General features: G+C 48.7%; 1 protein-coding gene across 10 annotated transcripts in view; it reads right to left on the minus strand.

Moving 5' to 3' along the window:
- Tiam1 (T cell lymphoma invasion and metastasis 1) overlaps nucleotides 1–12,711 on the minus strand; it is a 358,490-nt gene that overhangs the window by 42,375 nt on the left and 303,404 nt on the right. For all 10 annotated transcript variants that reach the window (XM_011246112.3, XM_006522978.4, XM_017316936.2 and 7 more), the window contains 2 exons: nucleotides 8,274–8,360; nucleotides 3,525–3,749 (listed from right to left, as the gene is read on the minus strand). In XM_011246112.3, coding sequence (XP_011244414.1) covers nucleotides 3,525–3,749; nucleotides 8,274–8,360 — 312 coding nt within the window. The remainder of the gene's footprint in view (nucleotides 1–3,524; nucleotides 3,750–8,273; nucleotides 8,361–12,711) is intronic.

Below are 12,711 nucleotides of genomic sequence, written 5' to 3' on the forward strand. Positions count from 1 at the left end.
GAGTTGGTTGGTGGGCTATGGGGATCCAACTCTAGATACGTATGGGAATCACTCACACAAGAGACTGAGGGACTCAGAGCTGTGCAAAGGGCTCCCGGGGGCCTCTGTGCTCAGGAACACAGAACTCCTCGCCACCCAGAAACTGTAAGCACGGGGACATTCACAAAGCCACTTGCTGCTGGTGGAACTGGAAGAGCAGGCAGGGAGGAGCAGGGACTGGTTATCAGTCAGACAGTTCCCGTGGGCTCGGTGACAGCGGTTGGCTTAGGATGGAAACGGTTTCTAGTATACTCACCATTAGTGCAAACATTTTGTTGACTCGTTCGTTTAACCATCGCACAGACCTAGCAAGATGGCAGTGTCCTCTTGTCTCCACTTTGTAACGAGGACACGGTGCACAGAGTGCTGAATCGGGACCCATAGGGCCAACGGGCTAACATCAAAATGAACACAGTTCCCAAGAACCTGATCCAAGGCCTATTTTTAACCATCAGTCCGATGTTCCTACCTACAGGGTTCAAGCTCCTATATGAGAAAAAGGTTCAAAAATAACCATGGCTTGAAAGAGAATCACAACCTTCAGTCACGGCTCTCGGGGGAGGCCTAGTCAAGCCTGCATGCAAGGCAGTCAGTCAGTATCGGGGCTCACGTGGGCCTCAGAGTCCCTGGGGTGTTCTTGCTCCCTACTTGGGTCTCGTGTCTGGGTCACCAAATATTCAGTATGACCGTCTTAAAGACACCTCAGCAATAAACCCCAGACGTGTTACTCCGGATGGCTCTTATTTTTAGTTACTTCTAAATTTAGCCCAAGGCTGGAGTCCAGCCTACCCATTGTCCGACCCCGCTCTGTGCTCAGTGCGGTCATCTGCTGTGTGTGTGTTATCTCTGCCTTGCTGTGGGGCAGGCTGGCTGGATATCACATCCTGTTTCCTCGATTTCCTTATCATCTTCCTCTGTTAAGTGAGGATCAGGAAGCGGAAGCACTCAGAAGGCGGAGCCCCAAGTCACAGCCGTTGGTTAGGAAAAACAAAGGAGAGGATACGTCTCACAAAGGAGAGGATACGTCTCCTCGAGAAGACGCCAAAGTTGAAGCTCTGCTGCTCTGGACCAGGCTCAGTTCAGTAGGTTCGGCACGGAGCCTCCACAGGTGCCTGGTCTATGGGGGGTTACAGGAAAGCCAGTGCCGTGTTCAAGGCTCCATCAAAGGCAAGGAGATTAGTATATACACAGAATACGCCCAGATTCTTCTAAAACAGACTCACACAGGCAAGAACGCCTCTCACTAAAAACAATTGCGTCTCGTTTACTGTATCTCAGTATTCAACAGGCTGAGGCAGAAGGTTTCCAAATAGGGGAGGAGGCTAACTAGGATACTTAGTGATTATTGGCTAATGTGGGCTACACAGTTTCAAAAGTAAACAACCCCTCAGAGACACTCCTGGAAATAATCTGTACATATATAAATGGTCTTTTCAGTAGGGAATAGACATCAACAGTAAATAAGGGAGCCATTTGTGTGAGAGTCGGAGTTAAACAAAGACGTACAGCTCTATCTCTAAGGAGCCAGAGCGTGGTCCTCTCTGGCTTTGCAGACCTGGAGTCCCCATCACCATTCAATCTGCTGCTGCGATGGGGAGAGAATCCAAGCCAAGACGTGAACAGGGGGATCCGAGTTTCTTAAAATCAGGCGGGGTGACCCGATTTCTGTGTGTGGATTACAATATTGCAGTTATGAATTTGTATCTATACACAACAGAAATGACACTGATAGCCCGTTCAAACACGGCCACACAGGCTTACCTTGTGTGCCTGCTCACGAAATCCTTAAACAATCGAATCGCACTTCAAGTGGTTCATTTGCTCTCAGAATAGAGGCAGCGGGTTGTTTCCCTAACCCTGATTACAAGTGCCACCTTGTGGCCATCTGAGAGGACGGACTGCCTCCATGTTTTTTTTTTTTCCCCCTTGGTTTTTCAAGACAGGGTTTCTCTGTATAGCCCTGGCTGTCCTGGAACTCACTCTGTAGACCAGGCTGGCCTTGAACTAAGAAATCCGCCTGCCTCTGCCTCCCAAGTGCTGGGATTAAAGGCATGCATCACCACGCCCGGCTTGGCCTCCATGGTTTTAATTCCCTTTCCTTGGCATTCACCAAGCTTTTGAAGTGTGAGGGCCACTATAAGAGGGCAGTCCTAGAGGTCAGCGGTAACTAAGCACAATCAATCGAGTTTCTGAATCTTCAAATTATCAAACTCTTCCAAGAGCCACTAAACAAAACTGTGAGTGATCACAGGGCTTCTTGCTTAAACAGCAAAGCTGCAGAATATAACCTGACAATGGCAATGAATGACACCCAAGGCAGACACTGACACCAGAGACCCACCACCACTGCCGCCCTGCTCACATGAGACACCCCCACTGCCTCACGCTTCTGAAAACAGGGGGAGGAAGATAATTCTGAAACCAAGACTAGCAAGTCAACCCAGATCCTAGCACAGACCACACAGCCCCTCGGCCCACTCACTCGCTCCCGTCACCTGTATGGGAAGCTACGTCCAAAGAAGTGGAAGGCAAGGATGAAGAAAAGACACCCGTTCTCAGAAAACAGACACACAAGTCGGAGAGACAGACAGACAGACAGACACACACACACACACAGAGAGGCAAGGAAGGCAAGGATCACATGAGCCGAGCCAGGCATGGAGACATTGTCCTCTCACCCAGCACTGAGAAAGCTGAGGCAGGGAAATCTCAGGTTCGAGACCAACCTAGGCTATTCAAGGGGTTCCAAGCCAGACCAGGCTACAAAGTGAGAGCCTGTCAGAACAACTTAGAATCCAACCCAGCAAAACAAATAGCATACTACAGCTGCTGCCCACAGACACGCACGGCGGGTCATAGAGCTGGCGTTATAGGTGGGCACTAACTTCTGTGGGGATCCCAGGAAGGCTACGAAGGCACCCAACTGCTTCCATCAGAATGAACACCAGAAGGCGCAGGGAAGAAACTCGGGAGGGGTAGTGGATGGGTCAGGGTGGGCAGGGTTTCCCACTGACCCAGTTCATGTTCAGGGAGCCAAGTTAACCAAATGCCTGCTGGACAAGTTTCCTCACAAAGCATCCAACTTCTCTCACCGAGGAAAAGGAGCAAGGCGGGGCAGACTCCGGGGAGCGAGACGGAGAAGGCTAAAGTACGATTCAGCATGCCAGGATCTGATGCGATCCCATCTCTGTCCACAACCATGAAATGGTGGCCAACACTCACCTCTCTCCAAGATGACAATGAGCGAGAGAGCAGAAGAAACAAAGTTTTTCTGAGTGGGACCAGCAGACCTGTAGCAAAACAGTCATTCCACAACAAAAAATACCTTCTCTCTCCCTTTGAAGTGCCAACAGGAAGCACAGAGCCAGCTACCAGCTTCACTCACTAGGACCTTCCCGGGTTTGCAGGAACGAGCCCTGAAGTGGGCAGACTGCGGTACCTCCCCAGGCATGGATGGGTGAAGCGCAGCCCTGGGCACAGCATACCTGGGTTGCTGGTGAGGAAGGCGAGGGGGCTCTCGCCAAGGTCCACAGGGCCGTCCACTCGGTGCGGAGGGTTCTCCAGCAGCTCCACGCCTCCCTCTGGCTCAGGGTAGGTCCTCACCAGGAGGCCCAGGGAGGGCTGTGAGAGGAAATCTTTGAGCATAGATGAGTTCAGGGTACCAGCAGCACGATTATTGATCTCGAGAATCTCATCCCCCGCCTTCAGGCCTGCCAACGCATGATGGGAAAGTTTTAATGTCACACAGAGCAGAGCATAACAACTTAGAAGTTCTGTCAGGAGGGGCCTGCCCGGCTCCTCTCCTGCTAGGAGTCTCACAGCCCCAGGGCTGCTGGGAGCAGGCTGCAGTGCTCACACAGTTTTGAGGAGACTCTAGAGCCCTGGTTCTCAGCCTTCCTAATGCTCTGAGTCCTTAATACAGCTCCCCATGTTGTGCTGACCCCTACCATAAAATTATCACCTTGCTATTTATAAATGTAACTTTGCTATTGCTGTGAATCCTAACGGGTGACTCTGATGAGCCGGATACCTGCTGTGCAGCCCCCAGGGTTGAGAAGCACTGCTTCAGACCTCCTCTTCTGACCCCAGAGAATCACCTCAACAATCGCTACTGCTTCAACATGTTCTAAGCCTCGGCCCATTTTCCTTTTTAAATGCCAATTCTGGTTGACTCTCCAAGACGCTGGTCTCTGGGAACACCGGCAACAGCGTACTGTACACACGCGTGTCTCTTGATCATTTTTACGGAACTAAAATGCAGGAAGTTGCTCCTTTCTATCACTAGAAGTTAGGCTGCTGTTTTTGTCTCCACCACCACCCCCAAATTCGTACAGAGATGACAATTTACAGAATTCAATGCAGTTGTTATCACTCCCCCTGCCTATGACCCCAGGATTCGGGAAAAGTGCAGCTTTAACCTCTAGCCCTAAACAACTCACTTTTGAGTTAAAATATAGAGCAGTATAATATTTAAACAGAAAATAAAAAAAAAACAAAACAATATATGCAGTGTTGGTGTTTGGTTTCGGTGCATACATGTGTGCACATGTGCATGTGCAGTGTGTGCGTGCCATTTTCCCTAGAGGGAAGATCTTTGCTGTTGGGACCAGGAGACGTTGGAGTCTGTCTGTTGGGCCCTAGGCCCAACAGCGTTACAGCCACAAACCCACAAAAGGATGGGACCTTTAGAAACTGGATGAGACCAGAGAGGTTTCTCTCCAAAAGAACCCTGGGCAAGGGGGGGGAGGGGGGAAGCAAGATTATCAACTGCTGCTGCTATAAGCCACCCAGCTTCCAGTAGTTTGTTATGGCAACACGGGGAAGACGACACAGATGAGTTCTTCTCGGGATGGGCAATAAGAAGAGAGGGGCCGTCAGCAGTACTGTGCTACCAGCGCCTCACCGAGTCCTGTCTGTCACAGCTGCGACATGGCCCGGCTTTGTGACCCTTGGCCATTACTGAGTCAGCCCCAGCCTCAGCCTCTCATGCAAGAAATGGTGTGTGTGTGTGTGTGTGTGTGTGTGAGAGAGAGAGAGAGAGAGAGAGAGAGAGAGAGAGAGAGAGAGAGAGAGAGAGAGAAAATGAAGCTAACCGTGTGGCTAGACACTGAATGGACATGGAGCAGCCTGAGAATACTCAACAGACATCGGCTCTCCATATTGTTATTCATCCTCAACTGACCCTGGAAATAAGAACGGACTCTGAAAACTGTATCTAGGGGAGCTGGAGAGATGGCTCAGAGGTCAAGAGCACTGACTGTTCTTCCAGAGGTCCTGAGTTCAATTCCCAGCAACCACATGGTGGCTCATAATTATCTATAAGACCTGGTGCCCTCTTCTGGCATGCAGGCATATATGCAGGCAAAATGCTGTACACATAATAAATAATAAACAATCAAATAAAATTTTTTTAAAGAAAGCTATATGTAGCATCCAAACTGTTTAGAGTAAGATGACATATGTCTCTCTCATCCAGGCTATGTCCTGTGAGGCCATCGTGAAAATACATATCATGGATAAATGATAAATGGCTCTTTTGTGATCCCCAATCGAGAATGACCATCCAAAACAAACAGGACCCTAATGAGGGTGTGTGTGTGAAGGGTCAAAAGGCACACAAAGGCACAAGGGGCCTGCTAGTTCTGCTAGAGCGGCCAACGTGAGACCCAACTACAAGTGGCCTGCGTGTGAAGAGCAACGGGCAGGAGTGGGAACAAGAGACCCAGATGCAGTGCTTTAGAGCCAGAGCCCAGTGTGGCAGGCTGACCAAGGTAATGAAGGGGTGTGTGTTCATGCGACAGATGTCCAGGTCCACATAGGCAGCGTTCCCCCGGTCTCTCTTCTCAACCACAAATTCTGGCCATTTTAACCAGGATGCAGGCACCAAGGCCGTGTTCCAAAAGCCAGTCAGAGTTCCGTTCTGCACGCTAACAGGTGGTCAAAGAACTTGGACTTGATGGGTGTGGAGAAGCAGCTATCTCACAGATTACAGGCACCAAAGGCTGGCTGAACAACAGACCCAAGCCAAACTGGAGGAGCAGAGAATCTGGGGAAGAGAATCTGGGGAAGGGCTTTGGTTGTTCTCAGATACACAAATGGGATGTGTGGCCCGCAGCGAGCCCTGGAGGGGGTGTGCTGGGATGTATGATTTCATTAACTGCTGGATCTAGTGCCCTGAGTGCCTCATCCTGGCACTGCCCGCCATGTGTAGAGTGACTTGGAGACATCAGAGTCAAAGAAACAGGATGTGACTAATGCCAGAAGATCCCCCACCCCGGCCTCACCAACAGCGCGCTCATCCTGCTGACAGAGATAAAGATCAGTCATCAGGTCTGGAGGGGAATGAGCCCCCCCCCCCCCCCCGCAGCCAAGCACCCCCACAAGCTCTGGCCTCCAGCCTGCCTGTAGGCATAGAAAACACCCAAGGAACATAAAGGAGGCTCTCCTCAGGGAGATTGTGATTCTCCGACTGTTACAGCACAGGGAGAAATGACCCGCACAGGGAACTCACAGGCTGCCAAACACCCGGTAGTACTATGCTCAGCTACTGCAGTGATGGAGGCAGGAAAAAACAGCATCCTTTGTCCATTCAGAGCTCTTAACAACAGACTTGGTTAACCACAGCTAAGTACAGCTGACGAGATGTGCTAGGCACCTGTATTATTTTCCCATTGCCTCGAGGAAACTAAAAATTCCATACCAAGAATGAAAGGAAGGTAGTCTCTAAGCCTTACTGACCTGCTTCATGCTTTTGTAAGTATAATGAGCCGAACAGTGCCCCCTTCAAAACAAAACAATCGTGTCTACCTACAACATCGGGAAGCAACCTTTCTCAACAAGAGCTCCAGGCACATATCATGGAGATAATTGAAATAATCGTTATATGATATAGACATGATAAGTCAAAATAAACCGGAGACAGACCTCATGGAAACTTAGGATAAGTGTTAAAGCAAGGGATCTCTCCTCAGAAGGCTCCACAGAAAGGTTAGGGACACAGAGAAATGGCCATGTTGAGTACAAAGGAAAAAAAAACAGGAACACCAGCTGCAAACCAGGGACCTCTGGGGATAGCTGGCAGCCACCAGATCCAAGAGACAGCTGACAAATTCCTCCCCGAGGCTCTGAAAGGAATCGATCCTCTCAACACCTCAACTTCGGTCTTCCAGCCCCTTGAACCACGGGAGGGAAAATTTCTGTGCATTTGAGCCACACCGTTCATTCTGTTACAGGGATTCTATGGCTAACGGGGTGCACGGGTTCCATCTTCTCTTGGTACCCTCAGCAGAAGGATTCCAAGATGGCCTCAGAACTACACCCACTGACAGAGTGGAGTCATATTTGTGAACAGCTGTATTTAAATCATCGGTGAGTAGCCTGCAATACCTAAAGCAACATAGATGCTATGAAAACGGCTGACCACGTGACACTGCTTAGGGAGCGGTGACAGGGACGAAGGGGACGCTTTTTCTTAACACCCCATCACCTGGCAGATTTTCAGTGTGCAGTTGGTAGAATCCACAGATGTACAGCCTATGGATATGGAGGGCCCAGAACACAGTTATCTAGGCTGAGGAGAGACTCTGAGGATACAAAGATGGAGCACAGGGCTCAAAAGCAGCCGGAATGCATGCTAAGCTCTTGGAAGGCCAAAAGAGACAGGCGAGACATAGCACAGGGGAGAGCTGACAGAAGAGGCTGGATCGAAATTCAACTTCTGCAGACTCTCCAGGAAGTGACACATTCGGGGAAAAGCCACTTCTGAGGATGCTACAGGTTCAGGCACGCCTCTGAGCGCTGATAACCAAAGCTCTGCTTCCTTCAGGCCCCAGCGCTCCCCAGAGGATGAAAAGCAACCACTCTAGTTAGAACTTTACAGTAACCCTTTGGATACAGGCTCAGAGTCACACACCCAACTTCGTGAAGTAAAACCCACTTCCCGGGAATCCTTCAGAAGGAAACAAATCCTTTATGCACAACCCCTCTGAAAACATGTCTCTCAAAAGGGAAACTGAGATAAACAAGGGCCACTGGGGTAGGGGGTGGGAGATGGGAGTTGGCAGGTCTGTAGATCCTAACACTAGGGGCTGATGCAGAAAGAGTTAAGAGTTCAAGTCCAGCCTGAGCCACATCGGGAGTTCCAAGACAGCCTTGGCTACAGATCAAGGTCCTGTCTCAAAAACTAAAAAGCAAAACAAAATGGCAAAAACAAACATCCCCAGCTCCAGTCTTACCTTTCTTGGAAGCTAACCCGGTTTCCTTGACACTGTTCACGTAGAGCCTTCGAATGCCATCTTCATCCACAGAAGAAAGCAAAAACCCTACAGAACACAAGACAGAAGCCAGGGCTCAGAGCTCAGAAGGTTTAGCTGACAGCAGGAAGTACCTGGTGTGTACACTTTGGATTTTTTTTTCCTGTTGTTCAGATTGTTTTTACACAGCAGGTGGAAAAAAATGTATTTTTAGATCATTCTAAAAGTAACAACTTATAAAAATAAATATCACTAGGTCCATTAATCTCCATCCTTCAAACTAGCCTGCCAGGGGGAATAAAGGACATTAGTACATCTCACCTGTTTCCTGGTAAAGGGCTTGCTTTTCCCACACTCTTCCTTACCCGGCACAAAACAGGCAAATCGGTTTAACTCATCAGGGTTCCTCACATATATATATATATATTTTTTTTTTTTTCCTCATCCAGTCTACATCTTAGGATATATGGTCCCTGGGTATGATGTGTATTCACCCAGATATACTGCGGTATGGACATTGCTTTAATTTCTTATCACGTTCTGAAACTCACTTTATACATACCATTTCATACTGGAATGTGGTTAACTGATTTCCTACTCTACTCTAGTGACTATCAGAATATTAAATAATTAACCAATGCTGAGGGGAGAAGAAAATGTTGTTGTCTTAAAAAAAAATAGGAGAGACAGAGAGGGGAAGAGAGGGAGGGAGGAAAGAAGGAATGGAGGAGGGAAGAGGGGAGAGCACTATTATAAGAGAGCCACAGAGACCTTTCAAGCAATGTTTCTGTTTAGTTCATGGTACTAGAACATAGGTAACCTGTGTGGGCAAGAAAGGCCACCAGCCATTGCTAACACCCCAAGTCCTGTAACTCTCTCAGATAGGAAACAGAACTTCTTATCTTCACTATAATATTAACTTGATTTTCATTCTTATGGGCTGGGGACAATTCAGCTGCTAATGAGAGGCGCTGAGAACCAGCTCGCTTAGTTGGAAGACCAAGCCAGAGGCTGCTCTAGAACCATCGGCGGCAGTGGTCCTTCAGGGATTCCCTTCTGTTCCTGGTGCTGGAAGATTGCTAACCAAGGAGTGAGGGAGGCAGGAGCTCCATCAGCCTGAGCCCTGGAGGGAACTGTGAAATCCTGCACCAGGTACTTGGCTACACGACAGAGACATGAGAAACACTCAAGAACAGAGTAAACAAAAGGACCATGGGCACAACTTCCTTTCCAAAGACCATGCAAGGATGACGGGACTTTACACAGTATCCCACAGGACTAACGTGTAGCAACAGGGCCGAGAGGGGAGCCTCTCCCCGGAGCCTGCACCACAGTGCAACACAGGCACGGCATTGAGATCTGTGTAACTGTCTCCTACATCAACAAGTGTAAAGGGAAACACTACTTCTAGCTGAACGAAGAACGCGATGCTCTTACGGCCACTCAACAAAGGTTTTCAGTGCAACAGAAACACTCCAATCTCAGCGAACTTTAACAAAGGCCAAAATGATTGCCAACAGGAGCAGAAGGATTCAATATCAAACTAAGGTAGCCAACAATTAGGAGGCTGCCATTGTAAGAGCAGGAAGGTGTTATGAGTGATATGTGGCCTAGGGACCTAGAAAAGGAAGTAATTAAGACCATGGGAAGAGACTAGACCATCTGGTGATTTGATGAACTACCAGGAAATCCCTCATACTGACACCCATGGCCAAAGGAAATCCACAACATAATATGCAATGGAGAATTCAAAACTAGGCCCGGGATAAAATAGCTGCGTAAGTACAGACTCCACACCATGAGGATGACATCACAGCTAAAATACTAAGTATTTTAGTAAATAGTGTATTTACTAAATGTATATTCTATATTTTACATATACCATATGGTGCATGTGTATATACTACGACTACAACTACTACTAAAATACTAAGTGCTAAAATATCATCAGAAGTACCCTGGGACAAGGGAAAGCTAGAGTTGACCTGTGCACACTTCCCTCAGAGACAGCATAGGAATGGTTAGTCTAAATATTGTGTAACCTGAGCTAACTCTACAATAAGCCCTGAGTGCCACCTAAGGGGTGGGCTGGAGAGAGAAACTCCCAAGGGTTTGCTCTTTCTGTTTTATTTTGTTCTTTCTCTGTGTAGTCCTGGCTGTCCTTGAACTCGGAGATCCGCCTACCTCTGCCTCTTGTGTTCTGGGATTAAGAGCATGGGCTTACCACCGCCCGGCCCATCTGTTACTGTTTGAAAATTTATTCAGCCAGTTGAGCTATTAGATCATCTTTTGCACCCTAAAATAGAAAGCAGCACTTGATACTGTTGAGATGTCCTGTGTCAGTGTGTACTAAGAGCCTGCATATATGTGGGCTCATATAAAGGAAAGCTACCTCAGGCTGGTTTGGACTGGCTGGGTCTGCACGAGATGCCAAGGGAGTTTCTAAGGTCAGAGGCTATCGAACCATCCAGGATTTTTAGCAAGAGCTAAAATCACCTCAGAGACAAGCCTATGACTGAGTTCATCAAAGTTGGCAGACCCAAACTAAAGGGGGTGGGGAGGTGGCAGCGTCCTCTGGGCTTAGCTTACGAATGGCATGAGGAGGAGGCTGAATGTGATCATCTCTGCTTCCTAACTTGGAATAAACTGCACCAGCTTCCTCAGACCCCTGCAGCCAGGACTCCCCTCCCCCACCCTACCCCCTCTCCCATGATGGACCACACCCTCAAGCTGTGAGCTGAAATCCCTCTTCCCTTTGGGTTGCTTTTGCCAGAGTTATTTCCTAACAGCAACCAGAAAAGTAACTACAACAGGGACTATTCTTTCCTGCCAATGCGCTGCTGCCGACAAGAGCCCAAACACTGGCTTAGCTGAGGTCACCGTCATGCAGCAGGGTTTTCCAGAGTGAGGCTCAGGGACCGACACCAAGTGGTTGGGCCCCCCAACCCCTGAGAACCTCTTCCATCAGTTTGGTGCGGCCAAGCAATGGAGTGTGAGCTACGTGAAAGTACTGGTGGCCCCAAAGCTCAAACCGAGGCAAACCAAACAGCTTTGTGTCAACCTGAGCCCCTCAAACATCTCTGAAGCACACAGCGCCTGTACCCGTGCCCGTAGATAGCTTCACCCTCTGTGGCTATCATGCCCCATTCTCAACTCTAATCGTAAAACATTCTTGCAACTGTTCTCTATAATGACCCATTGCTGCTAGTCTCTCAATGTGTCCACCTGACATGTTAAACTTTATCAGGGGTTGGAGAGGCGGCTCAGTGGTTAAGAGCACTTGGCTACGTTTCCAGAGGATCCAGGTTCGGTTCTCAGTATGCACATGGTGGCTCACAATCATCTCTAATTGCAGTACCCTCTTCAGGCCTCCAATCGGTTGCACCGGGCATGCACATGGTACACAGATGAACACAGAGGCTAAATGCACACACGGATTTTTTTATTTATTATTGAACTTTATGATTGGTATGCCTGTGTAGAGAAAAAGAACGAACAGGGCATAGAGCTAGCTCTGTGCTATCTCTAACTTTAGGCCCTTGTGGAACATCTTATAATTCGTCCCCTGAGGAAAATGGAGGCGTGTGGGGTGTTTTGGTGCCAAGTGCCTGTTTCTAAGTTCCTCAGATCACTCAGTCGTAGACCAAGAGTCTCAGAGCGTGGGAACTCACTTTTCTAGATTCTCACTGGCTGACTCCCACTCGACAGACATTAAGTAGAAGCAGGGCCGGTGCTTGTTTATGCCAGTGCCACCAATTATGGCTTTCGTCACGGAGGCCACACTTCTGTTGCATATCAAGCCCTTTATAAACATTAATTCTCTGCCACTAAGGATGTCCTCCAGGCTTCCTGATATGTTTGGTTGGGGGCGGGGGAGGGTCAAACAGTAAACGGCGTGAAGGTATACCAGAAGTGGCCAGAGAGACAAAATTGGGTTCTATTCATTAGGCCACAATTCTCTAATGAGCGTTTTGAGACGATGATATTTGCCCACAGCAGGAGATGAGGAGGGAACATGATACCAGCTGCCTTGTGAGGGCTTTGGGGGTTTCCAAACACTTAAAAGGTTAACCACTGCATTCAGAGAAAGATCTCTAATACATGTGAGCAGTGGTCTTGACATTTCACCAGGAAATGTAAGCTCCAGCACACAGTAGGTCCACGCACATCAACACCTTTGTAAGTAGGTGACTCTGTGATTTGCTGAGAGCTGTCACTGTCTGTCACTGAGTAGGACCTGATTCACTGCTTCCTCCGTTTCCCCCCTGCAAAAAAGCCACAGGCTCATCTCCGGTGACAGCTGCCCCAGGCCTGGCTCTGGAGAAATGACAACAAATAACAGTCTGAGCCAGGAGAGTGTGAGAGGGAAATGGCAGCTGTGGGCTCTGGGCTCCAATGACCCTTACCTCTCCTAACATAG

The sequence above is a fragment of the Mus musculus genome, chromosome 16, assembly GCF_000001635.26.
Source record: "Mus musculus strain C57BL/6J chromosome 16, GRCm38.p6 C57BL/6J".
In the NCBI taxonomy this organism is placed as follows: Eukaryota; Metazoa; Chordata; class Mammalia; order Rodentia; family Muridae; genus Mus; species Mus musculus.